The 23,894-nt window shown below is 38.8% G+C and overlaps 1 protein-coding gene across 1 annotated transcript in view; it reads right to left on the reverse strand.

Annotated features, from left to right (window-relative positions):
• KLKB1 (kallikrein B1) overlaps nucleotides 1–22,377 on the reverse strand; it is a 25,276-nt gene extending 2,899 nt beyond the window's left edge. The window contains exons 1-13 of the mRNA XM_026018289.2: nucleotides 22,286–22,377; nucleotides 21,631–21,689; nucleotides 16,009–16,171; nucleotides 14,328–14,434; nucleotides 11,846–12,005; nucleotides 11,310–11,419; nucleotides 7,028–7,187; nucleotides 6,108–6,217; nucleotides 5,787–5,949; nucleotides 5,587–5,699; nucleotides 5,253–5,421; nucleotides 1,575–1,753; nucleotides 529–624 (exon numbers count right to left, since the gene is read on the reverse strand). Coding sequence (XP_025874074.1) covers nucleotides 529–624; nucleotides 1,575–1,753; nucleotides 5,253–5,421; nucleotides 5,587–5,699; nucleotides 5,787–5,949; nucleotides 6,108–6,217; nucleotides 7,028–7,187; nucleotides 11,310–11,419; nucleotides 11,846–12,005; nucleotides 14,328–14,434; nucleotides 16,009–16,171; nucleotides 21,631–21,688 — 1,588 coding nt within the window. The 5' untranslated portion in view covers nucleotide 21,689; nucleotides 22,286–22,377. The remainder of the gene's footprint in view (nucleotides 1–528; nucleotides 625–1,574; nucleotides 1,754–5,252; nucleotides 5,422–5,586; nucleotides 5,700–5,786; nucleotides 5,950–6,107; nucleotides 6,218–7,027; nucleotides 7,188–11,309; nucleotides 11,420–11,845; nucleotides 12,006–14,327; nucleotides 14,435–16,008; nucleotides 16,172–21,630; nucleotides 21,690–22,285) is intronic.
• Nucleotides 22,378–23,894: the final 1,517 nt, after the last annotated feature.

Below are 23,894 nucleotides of genomic sequence, written 5' to 3' on the forward strand. Positions count from 1 at the left end.
TGGCACTGAGAGATGGCAACACTATTAGTAGTGAGGACAGGATAGGCTTGAGTGGTCTTATTAGCCCCATATGGGACAAATCCTTTATCCCATAGTCAAACAAGTGACCTTTATTATTAAGTAAGATTCTTAAGAGGTTACCTTATAAATTTTTCCAGATCCAAAGAAAAATACATCTTCTCAAGAATCAGTGAGTAAATATTTGAGAATGAATAGATTGGAATGGTGATGAGTTTGGATAAAATTTCAGACAGAGGCCAGTTAAACTGATTCACTCTGTGTACCTTAAGGTAAAAGACTTGTTTTAAGAACATTTAAAATATCATGCTGGGGGCGCCTGGGTAGCTCAGCAGTTGAGCATCTGCCTTAGGCTCAGGGAATGATCCTGGATTCCTGGGATCGAATTCCCACATCGGGCTCTCTGCATGGAGCCTGCTTCTCCCTCTGCCTGGTCTCTGCCTCTCTCTCTCCCTGTGTGTCTCTCATGAATAAATAAATAAAATCTTAAAAAAATATATCATGCTGTACCTCTTTCTTTTGTGAAGCCCCATCCAGTTACCCAGCAATTAGTATAAGTTGTATTTGTATCATCTTTGGAAGGTAGGCATATTGGTTTTTGGAATTCTGAAAGGTAATTTTTAGATTAGAGTTTGATTAAACAAAGTTATAGGTACTGACTTTAAAAATACACAATTTCCTTTTTCCATATTCTCTTTCTCTAGTGTACTACCATGAAAAATGACCCTTTTGCTTTCTATTTGATTGCTAAGGCCAATGATTCAAGAAAATTTCTCATTATCAGACTCATTTTCACATGACATTTTTGGTGCCAAATTTTCTCAATTAAATCTTAAACTCAGAACATGTATTTCTGTCAAAAGCATTTAGAAGTATTTTTACCCTGTGTATGTTACTTTCAATAGTAATAACAGTGTCTCCACTGTTTGAAGCACTATTTTACGTGCTTTAACTTATTAATTAGCAATTTTTATGACACACCAACAGGTGACTGTCATGCTCATTTTACAGACGCAGAAATTCGAGGCGCAAAGAGGTAAAAGCAACTTGACCAAGGTCACGTAATCATTCCTGGACACAGAGGGCATTCACCAACTGTGGAGCATTGTGCCACGGAGGCCACACTTCCCACCACCACACTACCAGCTTCCCAGAGCTTCCTTCCACTCAAGTTTGACCTGGGAATTAGCATCTGGCCCTACTAGTCTTCATATATTCCTAACATGCCCAAAGCCACAGAAATCGTGCTACTCTTGCCAAAGGGAACCATGCTTCCCAAACAACCAAGACATTTCCCATGTGTATTATTTCAATAATGTATATGCACCTGGATTCCTACCTGAAGAGACCAATTTCTACTTCTTATCCCTTAAATAGAAGAGATTTATCCAAGTCACAGGTGTTGTCTCCCTTGGCAATTCCTCAACTCGCTCTCAACTCCATCAACCAGAAACTAAAGACAATCTCTCCAGATTCTACCCTTTTGCTCAAATTGATGTGAAAATTTAAAGCTGCTGAACTCAGCTGAATAGCTTCTCCTTAAATATGCTACATACCTGTATAATTCAAAGGAGCCTCAAGTTTTATTAAGGCAATATCGTAACTACCACCGTCTGTGATTTTGTAATTTTGGTGAATGATAATCTCTTTTATTTGCGAGAAAGGTGTTTCTTTTGTAATCTCTGACAGATTTAAAATGCCACTATAAATGCGCCAAACATCTGGCAAGGAGAGTCTAGGAGGGAAAAATAAAGACTCATTTGAAACCAGAAAGACAGCCTTTGATATTGGCCCCTTTTCCTTTCAATTTTACCTTTTGAAATTGGTGCTTTGGGCTGGGAGGAAAATACTGCAAATGGCATATTTTTACTTACCTAATTTTGCTTCCTGGCAACATGTCATCACTACCAGCAGCAGCACCGAATCTCTGAAGATTTAGTTAAAAACATTGAACGTGTGCATTTATGTAGTTATTTCATGTTACTGTAAGTAAAAATGCAAGAGCATTGCTGTCCCAAATCTGAGAGAAACTGTCTGGGAGAGACTCATAGTTTATTGTGGAGAAATCCTGCTCAGTTCAGCAAACCTAAAAGCAATCGCTTCCATGAACTTGTCAGACTGATCGTACACACGCCCCCCTCACTGGGCAAAATTGGGAGGCTTCAGTGATACTCAAAAGTTATCTTTCTAGGCCTCTGGCTGCAGCAAGGCGAGTGGGAGCATCAGGCGTGGGGCTCTGAGAGGAACTTCAGGGTGGTTCTAGAAAGTAGCAGATAGGCCGGGGATCACCTGCTTCTGTAGGGCCAGGCTGAGGACAACAGAGACACAGGAGAACACCTGCCCACCAGAGACCACTGAGCAGGAAAGGAGGAGTGAAGAAGGTTCCTAAGAACCTGAAGGATTCCCTACCTCCATCATCTTGGAGACAGCCCAGGCCTGACATGAAGAGCCACCTGCAAGATGGACCTGAGTGACAGGCTGAGCCGTGAGCAGATGCACCCAGCCTATGTGACTCTCAGAGGACCCCCCCACCAGAACTACTAATGACCCAAACTAATAACTAATAATGACTCAGAACTAACCTGAGTGACCTAGCAGATGCACCCAGCCTGTGCGGCCCTCAGAGGACCCCCACCAGAACTGCTAATCCTCCAGTTTGCCTTGGCCTGTTCTAGAAAATTATTTGTGTCATTAATGCAAATAAAGCACACCTCATGGCATGGCCAAAGAACAAAATCAGAATACAATAGAATATAAAAATAAATATAAATAATAAAATAAAATATCGATAGTTTCAGAAGTGTGAAAATTTAAATGAACTCTTTTTTAAAGGATTTTATTTATTTATTTGAGAGAGAGAGCATGAGTGGGGGGAGGGATAGAGGGACAAGTAGACTCCCCGCTGAGCGTGGAGCCTGACGTGAGACTGAATCCCAGGACCCTGAGATCATGACCTGAGCCAGTCAGTTGCTCAACCAACTGAGCCACCCCGGCACCCCTAAATTAATTTTTAAAAATATGAGTACAAAGTAAATCTAAAATTAAGACCTAAAGCAAAGTCTTATCTTGTGTAAAGATTTGGACGTTTTTATCATCATGGAGAAATGCTAGATAATATTTGCATAAAACTCTAGAGAAAATCATACAGATAAGGGCACAAGTGGTCTTCTTTCAATAAAATCAATGTTTCCGTGTATCTTATCTCTTACAAACTCAACAACACTGAGCCTTCAAGAATGAAAATTCTTAATATAAATTGGTGCAGCCACTGTGGAAAACAATATGGAGGTTCTTCAAAAATTTAAAAATGGAACTACCTTAAGATTCAGCCATTCCGCTTCTGGGTATATATTCAAAGAAAATGAGAAGACTACCTTGAGAGTTATCTGCCCTCCCATGTTCACAGCTGCATTATTTGTAATAGCCAGGACATGGAGACAACCTAAGTTCATTAATAGATGAATGATTTAAAAAATGTGGTATAATATATACAGTGTCTATATATATACACATATATATACATATGCATATATGTATTATATATATGCATATAAGCATGTCTCTGTGTGTGCACATACAATGGAATATTATTCAGCCATAGAAATGAAGGAAATCCTGCAATTTGCAACAATGTGGATGGGACTTGAGGGTATTATGCTAAATGAAATAAGTCAGAGAAAGACAGATGCTATATGTTTTCATCCATATGTGGAACCTAAAAAAAACTTAACTCATAGATGCAGAGAACAGATTGGTGGTTGCAGGGGAGTGTCACGGCAGGAAGAGTAAAGGGTACAAACTTCCAGTTATAAATGGGTTCTGGAGACTTAATGTACAGCATGGTGACTGCAGTTAACAATACTTGAAACATTGAAAGTTGCTAAGAGTGCAAATCTTGAAAATTTTCACTACCCACAAAAAAGTAATTATGTGTAGTGATGGATGTGCAGATGTCTTAACTAATCTTATTAGGGTAATCATTTTGCAATGCATGCATATGTGAAATCATTACATTACACCTTAAATTTATACAATGTCGTATATCAATTATATCTCGGTAAAGCTGGGGGAAAAAAGGATGAAAATTCTTGGTCCTAAATTGGAGTGCATTTTGTGAAAAGGGAGGACCTACTATTTCCCCATTCATAGGGTCTTTCCTTCCAAGTCAATAGGATTCCCCTTTAGCAATCCTATGTGCAGCAGAGCCACTGCCTGGAGTCCCATGCTGCTATGTGGCAACCATGAAGGAGCCTTGCTCTGCTCAGCAGTACCGTTGACTCTGGTTTAGTCAGCAGCCAGATCCTCAATCCTGACACATGGCAACCAGGGACCTACCCTCTTAGAGCAAGAGGGAGAATTCTTTGAAAACAAAATACCTCCTGAGAGAGACCAAGTATCTTTTATTTTAGGGCTATTTGTATTTCTTGCTATTCCTATGCTTTGTCCATTTTTACATTTCTTATTTAATCATAGCTTATTGGGGGAGGCAGTGATTTTACGTTCTAGGTATAGTGCTAAGGACTTTTAAGTGTATCACGTAACCCTTTTAATAACCTTATAATTAGATATTATTGTTCCTATTTTGTAGACAGGAAAATAAAGAGAGATATACAAATTGCCCAAGGTCACTCATGCCTCCAATAAGTGACAGAGCTGTGACTCAAGCCCCATTCAGGTACAAAGTTTAAGTGTTTTAAAACTTTAAAACCCTGCCACATGTACAATTTTCCTTATAAAGTAGAAATATTTTACCAGATTTTATTCACTGAAATATATAACCACCTCCCATTTTAGTTTTCACTCTATTATTGAGTACATTTGTGAATCAAAGAGCTGAAAGCAAAATGTCTATGGGCCTGGAAAATTAAGTCTTTGAAGAATACATTTGGGGAGTGGTGGATGGAGGTGGAAGCAGGTGGGGCATTTCTTCTTATTCTTTAAAGTAGGAGTGAAAGAAGCCCCCCGGGATTGCCAGCCCTGCAAACAGGCCGCACTGTGTTCTGATGGGTCAAGTCAGTCAGTGCTCAGAGAGGCCCCACTAGCTGTTCAACATTTTGAATATCAGCCCTGCTTTAAAATGCCTTTTATCACATCTGCCTTAAAAAAAAAAAGAGTCTTTTATTAAAGAATAAACTTTGATGAATACACTGACATGATGTTCAAGAAACTTATCATAGATCCTTCCAAACAAAAAGGCAGGTCAAGACTCTGGATAAGACACACGCCATACTTACTCATCAAAGCAATGGGCAGCAGTGAGGACCCACTGGTGTCCAATGATTGACCCTCCACACAAGTGGCTCTGAGCTCTCAGCTTCACTTGCAGGCTGACCTGCCAGGGCCACTCTCCCCAAGAAGAGTTGGTTCCTCCAACAATGCGTGTGCTCGTTTTTGTTGTGCAGACTAAAAAGAGAGTCTTACAGTTAATGGTTAGCATTAGAGGCGACTCAGAGTTTCTTCTCAGCCAAGGAAAACAAAATACATAATTCTGCTATCTGAAACTAAGCAATCGATCAAAACAACACAGGCATCCCTTTACAGTTCCATGAAAAAGTGAGGCTCACTCACCAGAACTGTCCCCACTTTTACACAACCTCAACGAATAACCAGAGCTCACTCGTGTCCCATATGTCATCCCAGTTGGGGAACCATCCAAAGATAATCGTAAGGAACACTTGCACCTAGATAAAATGATCAGTAGAAAGATTAAACTTTCAGAGAAGGGCATAACTCACGCAATTGTCTTTGAAAAATAAATTTTCACTAACTTCTCTCCTCTACAGTCTTCTGGGCGTAAAGAGTAAGTAAAAAACTGACAGCGAATCATCTTGGTACAAGTCTCTTGGCAAGCGTTCACTCCTTCAGCAAAGGTCACATTCAATTCTTCCCCTTCAAAATCCACTCCTGAGTAAATTTTGGAATGACAGGGCTCTGTGTGAATTAGAGACATAAAAAGATACAAAATGAAAACAGCTATAAACCACATTTATCCGAGGTTTTGGTACTGGGGTTTGTTTCTTCGCTATTACTTGTTAGAAGATCATGAAGTGTATCACATTTTATGTGCTATTATTATTGAATTACATTACCAGGCAAAGCTTTCTTGCAGGTTAAAAGGCTGTATCCGGACATGGCATTTTCCTGAGAAGTGGGTGAACTTGGTGTCCCGCTTTTGGAAGTCTTAAGAAAGCAAACATTTCTATTAAAAAAAAAAAAAAGCAAAAGAGAGAAACAAAGCTGCGTTAAAGGCAAACACAAAAGCTCTTCATGTTTTGAAAATCACCTCTGCAAATTTTATTCCTCTGAGAAACTCTTTTGAAAGTAAAGCAGACAGAAAAAAAAAAAAGAAAAAGAAAGTAAAGCAGACCACAGGATTCTCTCTAATAAATCACAGAGATTAAATGTAAACCAAGCCACATCTCTGTCTAAGGAAAACTGATAGGCACAGATAACCTAGAGAGAGAAGAATGGTAAAGCTCCACCTTCTCATTGAAAAGAAAGCAAAAAAGAGAAAATGATAAAGAAGAAAGAGCCAACACCAAATTCTAGGCGTTTCTGTGGCTGATGCTATTGTATAACTATACACTCATCTCTTGGCTCCACTTTTGTGCAGAAAGAAAAGAATAGATTATCTGAGGGTAAAGAGGTCAATCGGGATAAACAGGGCTCTAGTTTCTGAGGCAGGAATTAGAGACAATATTAATGGATATGCTGTCAGTGAGTGGTTTTTACTTCAAGTTAATAAGAGAAAACATTTAGATCAGTAAGAAAGGCATCTGATTCTTTTCTTCCACGGCCATTGTTCCATGGATCCAATGCTATGTTTCAGGAAGAGAAGGTAGGTGGACAAGTCGGCTAAGCTCTTAACTAATGTACACCTGGCAGGAAACTACCTACTTAAGCCCTGGCTTCAAGTGCTCTGAGGAAATGAACAAAGGTTTTCAAAAACCCAAACTATAAAATTACAGTGATGACAGGATCGTAGCCAATGTCACACATTCTTACTCACCTTTGCGGTTCTAGATGCCACGCCTTTGTGTAGAATGTAAAGAAGAGGCAGTTAGGATGGTAGGTGCAAATGGTTTGGCACACAAAAGCATCTGGGGTGACAACTCTGGCAACGTCCACATCCGAAAATGCCAGGTGCTGGAAAATGTTCATGTGGCAACCTGTGAACTCACAGAGGGGAGACAGTCCTCAGCAAATGACATGACACTCAAGTGACTTGTCCTTTGTCATCCTATCTAAGGAAATTATGACTGTTTGTTATTCATAGCACCACATACCCGAAGTGAAGAAAAGGTCCATTAAAATGGACCTTTATCCTCAGACTTGTTGTTTGCCATTTGGAAGAAGGAAAAATCGGTCTAAATCTGATAAAAGATTTCTACGTCAGAGAAGTGAAATATCTCAACCTATACTCTCGGCTCCATCTCAACCTACGCAAAATATGTAAGTTACTTAGCATATGTTTAGATTTTCTTTCTATTATCCTGACCCTGAATTCCAGATCTTAGGAGATAAGGCTTTGTGTTACATTTTCTGAGTATTACAGAAAAGATTTTAATAAAAACAGATTAACAAAGATACCAGGTAGCTAACAAAAATGCCATGTGCCCATTGAAATTAGAACAGGAGAAAACCCATTTTCGTTATCTTTATATAATCTTATTTTCTTTAAGATTTTATTTATTAATGAAAAAAGAGAAAGAGAGGAGGGACAAGCAGACTCCATTCCGAGTGCTGAGCCTGACATGAGGCTTGATCTCTGGACCCTGAGATCATGACCTGAGTTAAAATCAAGAATCAGATGTTTAACCAACTGAGCTACCCAGGTGCCCCTTATTTTATGTCTCAATTATGTGTTTATTTGTGTTCATATTATTTACTCGGTTTACTCAATTTGATAAATTTTGTTAAAATTGTGGAATAATGATAGCAATTATAGGAAGGACAAAAAGAGTCCTAAATTAAATGAACACAGGTGTTTCAAGAGAAAGTACCTCTAGTGACATAATATCATCATAACGATAATGAATTATCGTTAATTATGCCATACCATAATATGGGCAGTCTTGGAAATTGAGCCTCTACTAATTAAATCTTTAAAGAAAAAAAAATGCAGACTCTGGAAGCTGGAAGAGAACTTAGAGGTCATCCCTCCTGAGGTGGGACATCCGTGCAACATCCACAACCTACAACTCCATCCCTCTAGGATGTTCCTGACAAGTTGTTTCCCTTTTCCTAAGATATTTATAGTGACAAAGAGCCCACTACCTCGTGACAAGGCCCAATTTTTTTCTGGTCCTTTCTAAGGGTTAGAATAGTTTTATTTTTTTCATGGTAGCATCTACCTAGACCTGCCTAATGGAACCACACAGGTTAATTTAATCCGTTCTTCAATGACACCCTTCTATAAATAAAAAATTAAGACAGTCATCCTGATCTTTTTCAGGTTAAATGCCTTTGACCTTCCCCTTTAGCCATTTTATGTTTTCCATTACTTCTAGATATCCTACTCTCCTGATTCCCCAATTCTGAAGTACTCTGGGTGTCCATTGCTGCGTATGAAACATGCAGCACAGAATTGTATAGTGTTGCAGTCGCTACTTGACCCATCCAGTTGACAAAAGCACAAGAGCTATCCTGTTAAGAAGAACCATTTTCTTTTTTAAAGCTAGTTTTTGGTTTCATTTGTTTTGTTTTGCTTTATCAGAAGCACTCTAGGGTGTTAGTGGAAATGGCAGGGGAAGGACCCCTGAAAAATCCTCTCCTCCACAAAAATAATGTGAGTAGAGGCAAAATTGTCAGTGTTTTCAGAGCTCTAGAAATTAATCAAAATTAATCAGATTATAACAGTCCAGGGAGCATTTGCTCAAGAGAAACAGCTGAATCTCTATAAGAACAGTGAGTTTTGTGGGATTTTAATTTGCCCTATTTCTGTTCTCCTCTCCTCAGCTCCATGGAAATAGCCCCACAATCATGCTGAAAACCAGCAGTCCAGCAGCCCTGGAGGGGGCAGGATGGGGTTGGGGCAGAATGCTCCAAAGCTCCATCCCCAGCCCCAGCTAAACCATTATTTGACCTGTGTGGATGTTCTCAGGAACTATTCATGAGGACTGAGTTTATTTGACGTGACTCAGAGCCTCTTCAGTGTAAACAGCCTTTTCCTTGCAAGTGTTTGCCAAGAACAAAAAACAAACAACAACCAAAAAGTGGCAATTATGTAACATTGCAGCTTCCTAGGGCAGCAGTAATAGCTGGAGCAAACAATAAGCTGACAAAATTCTTAAAAGGAAAATGAAGGGAAAGAGGGTGGTGGTGAAAATCTTTGACATAAAAAAAAAAAAGAAAAGAAAATCTTTGACATATTCCAGGGAATCTAGAAGGCCATCGACAAGTACAGGGCTGTGTGCATGAGCAGGGCTGGGCACAAGTCCATAAAAGATCTGAGAAAGTCCTAACCCCTCAGGCCTGCTGACATTGCACCGTGAGTGGGCAGAAGGCCAAGGCCAAGGCAAAGTTGTGAAATGCCTGTCTGCAGGTTGGTAGCGTGCCCCAACACTCACAAAACACCCCTTCATCAAAGCCTGAGAGATGGGGGATCCCTGGGTGGCACAGCGGTTTAGCGCCTGCCTTTGGCCCAGGGCACGATCCTGGAGACCCGGGATCGAATCCCACATCGGGCTCCTGGTGCATGGAGCCTGCTTCTCCCTCTGCCTGTGTCTCTGCCTCTCTCTTTCTCTGTGACTATCATACATAAATAAATAAAAATTAAAAAAAAAAAGAAAAACCCTTTAAAAAAAAAAGCCTGATAGACTTACTGGTTCCAGGCACATATGGAAATCTATGCCTAATCATTAGCTAACTATTAGGAAAATCAAGTAGAAACATTCCTGGTCATATCTACAAAGAATAAATACAGAATTAGTTCAGGAAAGTCACCAAACAAATAGCAGTAACAGAAAGTGGTAACAACAGCAGACTTTGGGGAAGGAGGGAATCTGATTTCCAGCATTACTGTATGCTATAATTTAAAAGGTCTAATTTTTTTACAAAAAAATACAAGCCATGCATAGAAACAAGAAACTATGGCCCCTACGCACAACATAAATTTTTGCTAAGAAAGTACCAACTTCCTCATCTACTATACAGAGACTTTATGTCGGCTATTTTATTTTTTTTTATTTTTATTTTTTAATTTTTTTATGTCGGCTATTTTAAATATATTCAAAGAACTAAAGGAATCCACATCTAAAAAACTGAAGAAAAACATGAAAACATTGTCCTGACAAATAAAGGATATCAGTAAAGAGATAGAAATTACACTTGTAAAAAAGAACCAAATGTGAGTGTTAAAAATTAAATAATCCGTAAATTTGAACCAGAAATCTGGTACCCATCACAGAAGGGATGTGCCAGAGGGGAAAGGAAACAAAGAGGAAAAAAGATGCCTTGTTGCCAATTTCCCAATCTCCTTTGGGGTGGGGGGTCTTCACCCAGCACCTGATGCGGAGTTTGGCTGGCACTGGATACTGCGTAGCATTGAATGTTGGTGCTTTGGTTTCTGTGACATCCTACCACTAACAGACTGATATGCTAAATAAGGTGGAGGGACAATTTTCTGGGTAATTCAAACGACAGCAGCACTTTATTGATTCATTATGGTTGAGTCATTTCGCCAGACAATGGACACCACCAAGAAATGACATTATTGCAGAGTTTTCTCTGCAATGTAATTGCACGAGTGTCCTGCTGCTGCTGTAACAAATTATCACAAACCCAGTATCTTTAAATAATACAAATTTAGTATCTCACCGTTCTGGAGATCAGAAATCTGAAACGGGTCTCACTGGGCTACAATTAAGATGTCGGCAGGGCTTTGTTCCTTCTGGAAGCTCTATAGGAGGACCCATTTCCTTGCCTTTTCCAGCTTCTGGAGGCTACCTGAATTCCTTGGCTCATGGATCCTTTCTTCATCTTGAAAGCCACCAGTGTGACCTCTTCAAAACTCTCTCTCTCTGACTACAACCTCTCTGTCTTCCTCTTTTTCTCATGAGTACTCTCATGAGTCATGAGTCATGGCCCAATGACTACATTGGGCCCATCCACATAATCCAGAATAATTATCTCCCATCTCAAAATCCTTAGCTTACTCACCTCTACAAAGCTCCATTTGCCATGTATTGTAACATTCACACATTTCCAGGAATTAGGATGTAGATATGTCTTTGGGGGATTCTAATTCTGCCTACTACGATCACAAAGTGAAATAGTAGCCATACAATTACCAATTTCTGAGAGTGCACAGGACTTCAGTGAGAATCCAGATACCACATCAGCCAGCACCTTTATACTGCTGGGTGTTCCTTCTGGACCATTCTTTAAAAGGCAGCTGTTTCTAAATATGAAGAAAAGAGGTTACTTCTCTTCCTAAACTGCAAGATCCATGTAGCAATCCATTTTGCATTGAAATGATCCTTGGTCAATGGGAAATAAAGCAATCAGAACAATGACTTTGATCCTGAGTGAGTCCAGGGTTTGTATTATTAATCAAAAAGACATTTTTCTGCTCTGCACATGCAAGGTTAGAGTGAGAATGGAGTGGGAGATATTTTTCAGACAAACCCTCATCTCCCAATCCATGGAAATTATTCTCCTTAGCAAAATGACACCAAAACTGAGTAAATAAATAAATAAGCAGAGTGGTTAAGTCTCAAAGCCCTATTTGGTTTTCCTTTGTAAAAAAAAAAAAAAAAGTTACAAAGAGTACAATTAAATCTTACAAGCACCATCAGAAATAATAAACACCATGAATGTTACTCACCGGTACTCTGCATTGTAAAATGTTTCAGTGGCATATGTGAAAAATTGGCAGTGAATGCTATTGGTGCACTTTTTTTGGCATTCTTCAACACTTTTTACCTTAGAGACATTAAAATTGACTCCTCTCATATCAATTCCTTTATGAATGTCTCGGTGGCAAGCTGTACAAGTAAAATGCATAGAGCAAATTCAGTAAGCTTTCCTTCTAGAACTAGATCATCAATTAGGATAGTTCTGAAGGATGATATTCTGTTTTTTACGACTGCCTTTTTAATGAGGGGATTTAGAATTTTTCTGACATCACTACATTATCAAACTCTGCTCGAATTAAAAACACTCTAGTATGTTTTAGAGCACTAGCATGGAGAAAGGGTGACTTTGTTTCCAAAACTGTAAGGTATTTGTAACCATACGGGTAATATTTCATGATCAACGAGCAGTGGAAGACAAACAAAGCAACGACAGTGAGGGCCCTGGTGATTGTTCCAGGGGTTCGCATTATTAAACAAACTGATGTGCCCTCAACTTCTTGCATTGAGTGAAGGAGCTTCTCTATCTCTGCTTATTTCTCAGCTCTCAACTACTCCTGTCTGATTGTGAATTTCATCTGTAAGCCCTGCCATTGACATCTATGTGCCAAATCACTATAAAAGGGAAGAGTCCTTGTATATTTGTGATGAAGCCATTTGTATTTTCTTTATATTTTTGTTACATTTCACTTAAGCAACCTTTCATTTGAAATGTATCTTATACACAAAAAATATAATTTTTTTGACAGACAGTGAACCAAATTTATGATTTAGGCTTTTTTTAAAAAAAAAAAAAAGAAAAGAAAAAATAAAAGGCACTCAGATTTGTTAGACCCTTGGATAAGGAAACCAGAAGGATAACCATAATCTGTTGTATGTAATGTTCCACTCCTAACGGTCTGGTTGAAAAAGTCATACTACTAGATTTAATGGCGGGAATGACAGAAAGAATACAAACTGGTAGGAAAACAATATATTGAGATGGGCAGGACAGTGGATAACTCAAAGTGATTCATGCCCATAGGAGTTTGCAGATTCTAGAAATGAAGTCTCTTTCCAACTCTGCTGCACATCAGAAAAGAAACCAGCTGAGTTGGGATGAGATACTTACAAACTAAAACTTTTCTTTATGATCAGTGGAAAGCTATAAACCTACCTATAAATGTTTTAAACTAAAGTTGGTACCGAGTTTAGGGACTTTATGTCCTGGGGAGCAATTATTCACTTTAATTTGAGATACTTGGGGAGAGTTAGGAGGGAACATTAAATCAAGTTCTGTAAGATGAAGTTTGAGAAAAAAAATCACTAGGAGTACTGAGAAAAGCAAAATACTGTTCTTTAAATTTTACTATGATAGCATAATTAAAAAGAATGCTTAATTGAATAATTTATACTAAGTTGTATTAAGATATAGGTTCGATCTTATAACATAGGACACGTACTCATCCTCAGGTAAACTCCATGTTGGCTAAGTCAGATCCCCATGTTCCCAACTAAGGACTGATTCCTACACAAACTGCGGGCACAAAGCACCCATGTGGATTGAGGGAGTGGTATTCATGGGGGAAGGAAGGATAAAAAATGTTAAAACACCTGAAATTTGACACTACAAAACTAAGTGTAAATAGTAAAGGCAAAATAGCAATGATGTACAGTCACAACATGGTTATTTCAAGGTCCTGCCAGCCCATCGGTGGAGAGAATCTTTTCATTACTTTTCACTTTCAGGTCAGAGAAATAGTTTATCTGCCTTAAATTAGGATAGGTTTGGAAATTGTTTCCCAAGACATTGGTAGCAGTGTCAGAACTTGAATTTCTTGACCTCTTAGTCCTCACATTTTTTTCTAAAAAGTATTATTCTTATTAGCAAGATTTATAGAACACAGACCTTCCGTTTGGGGGCTTAATGGGGTTTCTTAACCTCTGTGTTATTGACATTTGGGACCAGAATATCCTTGTCAGGGGGGCTTCTCTGTGCCTTCTAGAATGTTTAACAGCCTCTCTGATCTCTATCCACCAGATGCCAGTAGCATCCCCCCAAGATGTGACAACCAAAAATGTCTTCAGTTATCGCCAAATGCGCCCTGGATGAAGGACAAAACCACCCCTGGTCAAGAACCACTAGCATACAAATCATCTCAAGTAAAACAGGGAGAGAGATGCCCTCTGTGTTCTAAGATTCTTATGTGCAATCAGCAGTGGGGGAAGGTGACAGCCATCATTTCAATGTGTATTCACCTTCTGCAAATCTTATATTGCAGTGCTAATCTCATTAGTGATAGAGGCTCCTTGAGCATGTAACTGATAAAGACAAGAGGAAGGATACATCCAATAAATAGTGTCCCCTCAAAGTGCTCCCTTCCAAATGTCCAAGGCAGTATAGAGCTTGAACAGAACCTGTTTTAAGGTAAACACATTATTCATTCAAATTTAGCTAAGGAATCAACAGCTTACCACTTATTTGATGACCACATTGCTTTAAGGAATGTCCAGAAATTGCACTTGTCCATGACATTCTTGGCAGGGTTTCTGTAACACTGTCTTTTAAGAAGCAACCAAATCTGTTTTTAAAAGACCTTTCAGTTAGAAAGTAGAATAATAAACACACACTAGAGGAAATGTCTAACATTTTTTATACACTAATAACTATGACTAGGAATAAGGAAAATAATAGAGCTTCCCTGACACTTGCTGGAAAAAAACACTTGTAGAGGAAATTCCATAAAGATCTAACAGCCTTTGTAATTCTTAACTTCAGTATTATTTTTCTTTTTTAAAAACACTTTTAAATACAGAAAGTCAATCATATTAAAGAGGTAATGACTTTTCCCGTGTTCCTAAAATTTGGGATATTATGTTTTCACCTGGTGAATGTTTTTACTTAAGAAATTAAATCAGTTATGAGAGCTGGATCTACCTATGCTGTTCAGCTTGCTTATTAATTCCTTCTAGTTTGCACTAACAGAAGACTTCATTCTATCTTTAACGTCAATCTTAATGGTTATCTCTCACAAGGATTCTAGAACCTAACTCAACTCCAAATAAAAAGTTGGGGCAGCCTGGGTGGCTCAGTGTTTTAGTGCCGCCTTCAGCCCAGGGTGTGGTCCTAGAGACCCAAGATCAAGTCCCATGTCAGGCTCCCTGCATGGAGCCTGCTTCTCCCTCTGTCTGTGTCTCTGCCTCTCTCTCTCTCTCTCTCTCTCTCTCTCATGAATAAATAAATAAATAAATAAAGGTTGATGCCTCTCACACACACTCTGGGTTTTCTGTACAAGTTTAATATGTAGAATTAGAGGGTGATTACCTAATTCCAAGTTTTTCGATTCAAACAGAGTTAAGATAAAAGAAAAGACTTATGAATATGGAAATGAGAACAGTGAAGAAATGCTCATTCTGATTACTGATCAAAGTGAAAGAAAATTATGATGAAATCATGGCTGCATTCAGTCAACTTTATGAGCTAGTAGGATATTTAATGGTTATTTTTCCAGTGCTCTTACTTTTCCAAAATGCTAGTTAGTAATATATATTTGCACGTGCGTGCATGTGCATGTGTGTACACAGCCCCCCCACACACACACACACAAAGTATACATACTACAGGTGCCCAAATTGGTTTACTACAGGCCCGTTCAGACCAGACCCTTCCCAAGGTCACAAGTTCTGGATCTTACTCAACAATATTTGCAACAAAATATTTACCTTCTGTTATATTTTCTTAGGACTGAGCTATCCACTAATAGGATCCTGAGTCAGACAGTATATTTCCTTGTTCAGGTGAAATATTCACCTGTTTTTAGACCCTTTCTTGAGGCAATCACTTAACCCAAGCATTCTCCTTACATCCTTGGATAGACAATGCCTAGTTTCTATGACTTTAGGTGAAGGAAACAACTGTTTCACATGCATATCGCCAGACCCAAGACACTTTGGTTCAGTGGGCTGAACGGTTTGGGTCTGAGGCTGTGGCCTAAGGATCTGCTAATATAAGAACTACTCCAGGTGATGCTGATGAAACTGGCCCTTCAACCCCATTTGAGAACCATAACCCTGCAACATCTATACCTTTTTGCACACGACTGGTTCTATTTTGCAAAATGACTGGCTTCTCCAATAATGGCATATCATCTTTTACCTTTTGTTTACATCATTAGTTGAACTTTCAGGAAGAAAACTGAAGAGCAAACACCTGGGGTGGAATGTGCACATCATCTGACAGTGATGGACATTCGGGGTGTACATGGCAGTTAGGTCCCCACCTTTGAAGAAGGTGTTTTTATATAATTGAGTCAGGCATCCTGTGATACAATCATTGAAAAAATACATTAATTTGCAATGAATGTGAATAATTATTTTGATAAAAATATATCTGTTCTAAACCTTCTTACTTCCTCCACTAAATACCCAAAGAGCTTTACAAGACTGTATTAAGTATAACATATTAAGGTGACTATTTGAACAAAGTATAATATTATTTAAAGTCATTCTATGGAGGCGGGGGGGGGGGGTTCCTGGGTGGCTTAGTCTGATAAACATCCGCTTTTGGCTCAGGTCATGATCCCGGGGTCCTGGGATGGAACCCCACATCAGACTCCCTGCTTGATGGGCAGCCTGCTTCTCTCTTTCCACCTTTTGCATTTTCTCACATTCTCTCTCTCTCTCTCTCTCTCTCTCCTCTCCCTCTCCCTCCCCCTCTCCCTCTCCCTCTCCTGCTCTCTCTCTCCCCCAAATAAATACATAAAATCTTTTAATAAAAAAATAAAGTCATTCTACGGGTACTTCTCCATAAAAAACTTGGTTGATTTTTATGAAATTATATAATATTTTGCACATAAATTATCTGCAAGAAAATACATTTCTAGCTTGGCTTCTCCCTGTGGGCTAACAGATTATGAAAATACCATGCCTTAAAAATAACAAGTGGAGGGGTTCCTGGGTGGCGCAGCGGTTTGGCGCCTGCCTTTGGCCCGGGGCGTGATCCTGGAGACCCGGGATCGAGTCCCGCGTCGGGCTCCCTGGATGGAGCCTGCTTCTCCCTCTGCCTGTGTCTCTGCCTCTCTCTCTCTCTCTCTCTCTCTCTCTCTCTCTCTGTGACTATCATAAATAAATAAAAATTTATTTAAAAAAATAACAAGTGGAATGCCTGGGTGGCTCAGTCAGTTGAGTGTCCAACTCTTAATATTAGCTCAGGTCTAGATCTCAGGGTGGTGAGTTCAAGCCCCACACTGGGGTCCACTAGGCATGGACCCTACTTAAAAATAATAGAATGAAATGAAATGAATGAAATGAGATGAAATGAAATGAAATAATAGGCTTCCAGTTATGGAATAAATAAGTTCAGGAATAAAAAGCACAGCATAGGGAACATAGTCAACATTGTAACAGTGTTGTATGGTGATGGATGGTAGCTACACTTGTGGTGAGAATAACATAATGTATAGAGAAGTTGAATCTATGTTGTACACCTGAAACTGTTGTAACATTATGTGTTAACTATAGTCAAATAAAAAAAATTTTTAAAAACCCAACAATATACAATCTCTGTCTCAAAACCTTTCACAACAAACAGCTCTGTGAGTGTAAGGGGAGTTAGAGGCAGACTTCATTATATGCCTCTGATTTTTTTTTTTAACAGAAAGAAGGAACTGAATCTCAGGGCAGTATAGAGCTGTGTAAGTAAGACCCATGTGGCTAATGATCGTCCTGGAAGAGAAACCTAGCTCTTCTCACTCCCAATCCTGTTCCCTTTTCTAGTGTGCGATGTTAAATGTTGTACCTCATCTCAGTTTAATTTAAACAAACCAAGAGTTATTAGGTACTTATTGGGATCAGTACAGAGAACACGTTTATTTGCTCGGTTTCTACAAGCAAATGCAAATGCACACATGAGCTAAATTGAAAATCATTCTGAACTATTTGCTGTTTGGCAGTGTTCACAGTTCTAGGGCACCCTGCATCCCATGTGTTGTTAGAGTATTATCTGCTAGCTTTACTCTTCTTCTGTTTCATATATTAAAAGTAAACTTTGATGCATGAATTTGAGTTTACCTTGAGAGACCCACTTTAAATGAAGCTTAATAAGCATTTCCGTCTTAGGCAGCGCATTTGTTCGTCTGTCAATTGTCCATTAACCACAGGATATTCTAATGATAACTTTGCCCATCTTCTAGGACATCTATTTTTGTATTGCCCTTCAGGGAATGGGCAGCTTAGACACATGTGTTTCATTAAGCACTGATGATTAAAATTTCCCCTGCACTATCCTACCCCTCTGGGGATCCCAGCCTTGAGGTCTCTTATGATGACTTAACCCAGGAAGATCGCTTTTCTTCCTCTGGGAGGTATAGCTAAGATGACTAACCCTTGGGTAAGGCTTATATTTAGAAAAAGCAGAGATCAAAAAAATAAAAATAAAAAAATAAGAAGAAAAAGCAGAGATCTCTTCAGGTGGAAGCCTGTGGGGATACAAGTTGCCAGGTGTACAGGCCTAGATTTCATATACACACAAAACACTGAGTAGCTGGTGCAGTCACAACCTGTGTTGTGAACAATTGATGTATTTGGCTGATTCATAGTTACCAAGTCATCCTCCCCTGTCCCAGTGCACAAACATGAGTACAAACAATAGCCTGTGCTAGCCTGGTAGTTCCCATTCCTCAGCGAAGCCTTTGTGAACTGCCATGTGACTTGGCTGACAGAACAGGGCAACTAAAAACACACCAACTTTGGAACAGATTGGGAGAAAAGTTCTAATAGGTGTTCTTACTTATCCTCCTAAGTTGGTAATGGTGATGATAATGGTGATGACAATAATGATAGTAGGCTTGTTCATTTTGTATTTTAGAGTGTTTTAAAGCACTGTTATATAAGTTATCCCAAAACATAAAATATACCACACTGTCTCCTGTGTCCATGGACTTTGGGCAGGTTCTTTAGTGTTGTTAAAAAAATTACATAATCAATAAGAAAAACACCACATTTTTCTTTAAAAAGGGCAAAGAGATATGAAAAGTTAATTTACAGGGCAGCCGAGGTGGCTCAGCGGTTTAGCACCACCTTCAGCCCAGGGCGTGATCCTGGAGACCTGAGATCGAATCCCATGTCAGGCTCCCTGGAACCTGCTTCTCCAACTGCCTGCTTCTCTCTCTCTCTCTCTCTCTCTCTATGTCTCTCATGAATAAATAAATATATATTTTTTAAAAAAGAAAAGATAATTTACAAAAGAAACACAAGCATACAGTAAGTATATGAAAAATGTGAGTATATGAAAAATGGTAAGAATAATAAATACAGGGATGCTTAGGTGGCTCAGTGGTTGAGTGTCTGCCTTCAGCTTGGGGTGTGACCTCAGAATCCAGGATCAAATCCCACATTGGGCTCCTTGCAGGGAGCCTACGTCTCCCTCTGCCTGTGTCTCTGCCTCTCTCTCTCTGTGTCTCTGCATATCTAAATAAATAAAATCTTAAAAAAAAAGAATCATAAATATCAGCAAGTTAAAACAACTGATGCCATTTTACTGATGAGATTAGCAAAAAAAATATTTTAATTATCTAAGTTTCCAGTGTTGATGTACTGATTTTGGCTGCAAATGATTTAAAAAGCCTAGTTAAATATGATCTAGTATAATGCAATATATTGGTTCAGAAACCAGAGTCCATGACAGATTTGGCCTCAGGAATCACTGGATAGGGTACTCAGCTGATTCCATCAAGATTCAATTTCTCTTCATTTATTTGCTCTGTTCTATGGTGTTGCTGTTGGTCTCAAGTTACACAGAGTGGCAAGGTGGTGCCAGAAGCTCAGGCCTTTGCATTTTCTAATAGGTCAAGAGTCTTATTTCCAGAAGTGTAAGCAAAAGTCTTGTTGCAGGCCTTTGGCTCTGATCAGGTCATGGTAGCCAGTAGGACACGTGCATCTACATACTAGTTGAGGTCTGCTTGGGTCACAGTTGCATGGACCCAAATTCAGAGGCAGTGGTTGCACAGAAACAAATTAGGATACAGTTTCCAGAAAGGTGAATATATGTCAAGCCATATAGATGACTAGTGGAGTTGGCCTAAGTAGGATAAATGATCACTCTTATTTGCTAGTAGAGAGGGTTAACTGGAAAATCACCCCTCTGAAAGATAGTTTCATGACATATATTCCAAACCTTCCAAAATATTCCCACCTTTCTAACATTTTTGTTTCCAAAATTTTGTTCTACAGAAATAACTGAATGTGTGTATAAGAATGTGCATAGAGGGGATAGCCCCAGTGGTGCAGCGGTTTAGCGCCGCTTGCAGCCCGGGGTGTGATCCTGGAAACCCGGGATCGAGTCCTATGTCAGGCTCCCTGCATGGAGCCCGCTTCTCCCTCTGCCTGTGTCTCTGCCTCTCTCTCTCTCTCTGTGCCTCTATGAATAAATACATAAAATCTTTTTTAAAAAATGTGCATAGAATGGGCACCTGGGTGGCTCAGTGGTTGAGCATCTGCCTTTAGCTCAGGTAATGATCCTGGTGTCCTGGGATTGAGTCCCACACTGGGCATCCCACAGGGAGCCTGCTTCTCCCTCTGCCTGTGTCTCTGCCTCTCTCTGTGTCTCCCATGAATAAATAAATAAAATCTTTTAAAAATCACACAAAACATGACTAGGGAAGATTACTAAGCTCCAAAAAATATGATATATATAAAAAATAGCTATAAATGTTATAAAAGTTATTAAAAAAGTATGTAGAATTAATAGCATCTTTGTTAAATGTGTAGATAGACACATGTAGAAAAATATCTGAAAGACTAAAATAAATTTTAACAGTGGCCATTTCTGGATTATAGGACTACAGACAATAATACATAGTTTCTTATTTTCTGCTTACCTGCATCTCTAATTATCTTAGCATGATTATTATTATTATTATTATTATTATTATTATTTTGCCAAAAAGATAAAACTGAAGTGGCCATATTCTATAGCATCTCTGGCTCCTACTCCTCAGCATTCAATGAATTTAATGATCATGGCTCAAAAAAGCAATTAGACATGGAGGGGCAGATTTGGGTTTAGGAGGGGAAAAATACCTTCTTCCTGAAAAAATAATATCTCTTGACAAATGTAACCCTTTCCCAAGAGGTGTTTATCTTAGCCATACATCTGAAAGGCAGATAAATAATCACTGGGGTGTGGCCATCTTAAGTCAACACAGACTCAGAAACCAGAATCATCTTTATTCCCCGAAAATTTAATGGAATGACTAGAGAGAGAAATAGGGTTCAAAGCCTGGTGTTAAAACCAGAACTATTCAAATGGATGATTTACTAATTTAAATTTAAACCAAATACTTTCATTTCTGAAGTAGTTCCCCAGTGGCCTAAGAGAGTAAAAAATATACACCTGGTACCTATAACAACACTAGGGTTGGATCCAGACATTATAAATGCCTATACATTGAATATTCAGATAAAGTTTTTAAAATATCTTGATAATAAAAATGGAGGGCTGACTGTTTAAGATCTGCTTTGTAAAGAGTCATTTACAAACAGAAGTTTCTGTTTGCCCACAGACATTCTCACTTCTGGGCTCCCCCACCCCTCTGTGTCTAGGGCAATACATCTGAGAAGTGGCACATGCCCCTGGATGTTACAAGGATTTATGTCCTGACTTACTGGATCTGCCTCCATCTGGAAGCTGTATGTTCAATAGCTTTCTCCAGGGCTGGCATGTCTTGTTAACTACTCCTTTCCTACACACAACTTTACATCTTAGAGATAATGCACTTACCACAGGAAACTGTAGCAAAGAAGCAAGTGAAATAAGCGGCTTGCCTGAATGAAATCATCCTAGAAGAGAAAGCAACACATACATAACCCTGCTGGTTACAGATCATATTTATCATAAGCCTTAATTTAAGGTGATAGAGATCTTCTTATAGATGTCTGCATTGCGAATCTAAACACGTAATTACCGGTACAGGGAACAAGAGCTTCTGTATATTTTACAGCACAAGATACAAACTGAGATCTCCAGACTACTATCATGTTAACGGCTCACTTGCCATCAATGTTTTTGATAATTATGGAAAGGGAATTGGTAGAGGGGGGTTAAACAGTTGTGAAATCTCTTGATTTGGGGAAAAAGAAAATGACTGTAAATAGTGGCAATAATATTGGTCCAGAATCCCTAAGGAAAGCTCTCAAAATACTAAAGCCCATTGAAAAATTTTAAAGCACTCAGCAGTCTCTTTGATTTTAAAATATCTTAGAGTAAAAGATTTCATATATAAGAATATCAATTTCTCTTATATTCTCTAAATACAGTGGAAATTAGAACATACGGATAGCTTCTTCTCAAAGTAGAACTATGCTTAATTAAAAAAAAAAAAAAACCACACACACGCATCTATTTGGAAGCAATCAGAATAATAGAAATTCTCTACCTGAGAGCACAATTGCTTCTGTGGCTCTGGAAGTGAGGGAGTCTCTTGCCACTTAAAAATGGACGGTCCTCAAGCTTCCCTAATAGGGCACTGCAGGCAGTATTTGCTTGGCTCCAATATTGACTTTGGTTTTCTGCCAACAGTTTCAACTTTTTGTCCTGTCAACATATTCTATGAACGTCCCATTCCTGTGTTCAGCTATTTAATATATTAACTATTTCATGTTAGGGCCACATAACGCATGCCCAGATTTCCATTTTTAAAAACGTTTATAACTTCCCTCATTATTTGGAGTCATGCAGCTTAAATCTCATATAACTGAACTTTCCCCATTGCAATTATCTGGCTGAAAACTGAAAAAGGGATGCATATAGGTAGCTCCTTCTCCTTCTGGGAAGATCGTTTGGCTAATGATAACTATGCTTTTCCATGCCCTCCTCAAAGAAGCATGTAGCCCTGAAGTTTTGAGTATGGAAGGGAATTGGAGGATGATTAGGTCCTTCTCCCACCCAACTCAGGAAATGATATATAGCAGGAGTTGACAAGCCATGGTTCACAGATCAAATCTGGCCTGGTGCCTATTTTTGTAAATAAAGTTTTATGGGAACACAGCCACACCCATTCATTCATGCATTGTCTATATTTGCTTTCATTCTACAACTACAAAGTTAAGTAGTTGTGACAGACAGTATGACCTACAAAGCAGAAAAAGTTTACTATATGGTCCTTTTCAGATTATGTAAACTGAAACCTGCTATATAGCCCTCTAGGCAGAGTTTAGACTTCCTGGTTGGGAAGTTGAGATGACCTCATCTGGAAAAAAAAATAGACTGGTTTGCCTAGAAATCTGTTCCGGTTTAGGGAGTTCTATTTTCTTATTATTTTTAATAAAAAGTCTCTGTATACACTACATATACCTTCTTGCAACTACTTTAATACTTTAAAAATGAATCAATTACTTAATTACTCAATTACTTAATTATTTAGAGAGTGCATGTGCAGGGGGGCAGAGGGAGGAGAGAGAGAATCTTTATGCAGGCTCCATGCTCAGCTCGGAGCCCAGTTTAGGGCTTGATCTCATGATCCTGAGATCATGACCTGAGCCAAAATCAAGAATCAGACAGTTAATCGACCTAGCCTCTTCTTGCAACTTCTATAATTCAGCCTAGATTCGCCTACTAGATCCATACAAAATAATTTATTCTCTTTTTTGTGTGCTTTTTAAACTCTTAAAAGACCATAATTACGTGCCCACTAAATCTCCTTTGTTTGCTAACCCTCAAAATTATTGTACATTCTGACTAGTCAAATAGATTTTTAGGGAGTTGATTCTTATATAAATATTTTATGCATATTACTGCAATGCAGAACTGTGTTTATTAAAAATGTAGCATAATGTTGCTGGTAAAATATTTTCTGGCTGTAATGAAGCAGCATATTTCAAATATGCATGCTGTACCGCCTTGTAGATTCAGGGTATCAACTAGTACACCAGCAATCAACAAAAAATAATCCTCTGTCCCATGTAATATAAAAGAATTTAAATTTGGGATCTCATCTGTTACTGGCCTCAACAGAAAAAAATGATGAGTGGAACAAAGCTACCCTG

Source organism: Vulpes vulpes, chromosome 7 (genome assembly GCF_048418805.1).
Source record: "Vulpes vulpes isolate BD-2025 chromosome 7, VulVul3, whole genome shotgun sequence".
Taxonomy (NCBI): domain Eukaryota; kingdom Metazoa; phylum Chordata; class Mammalia; order Carnivora; family Canidae; genus Vulpes; species Vulpes vulpes.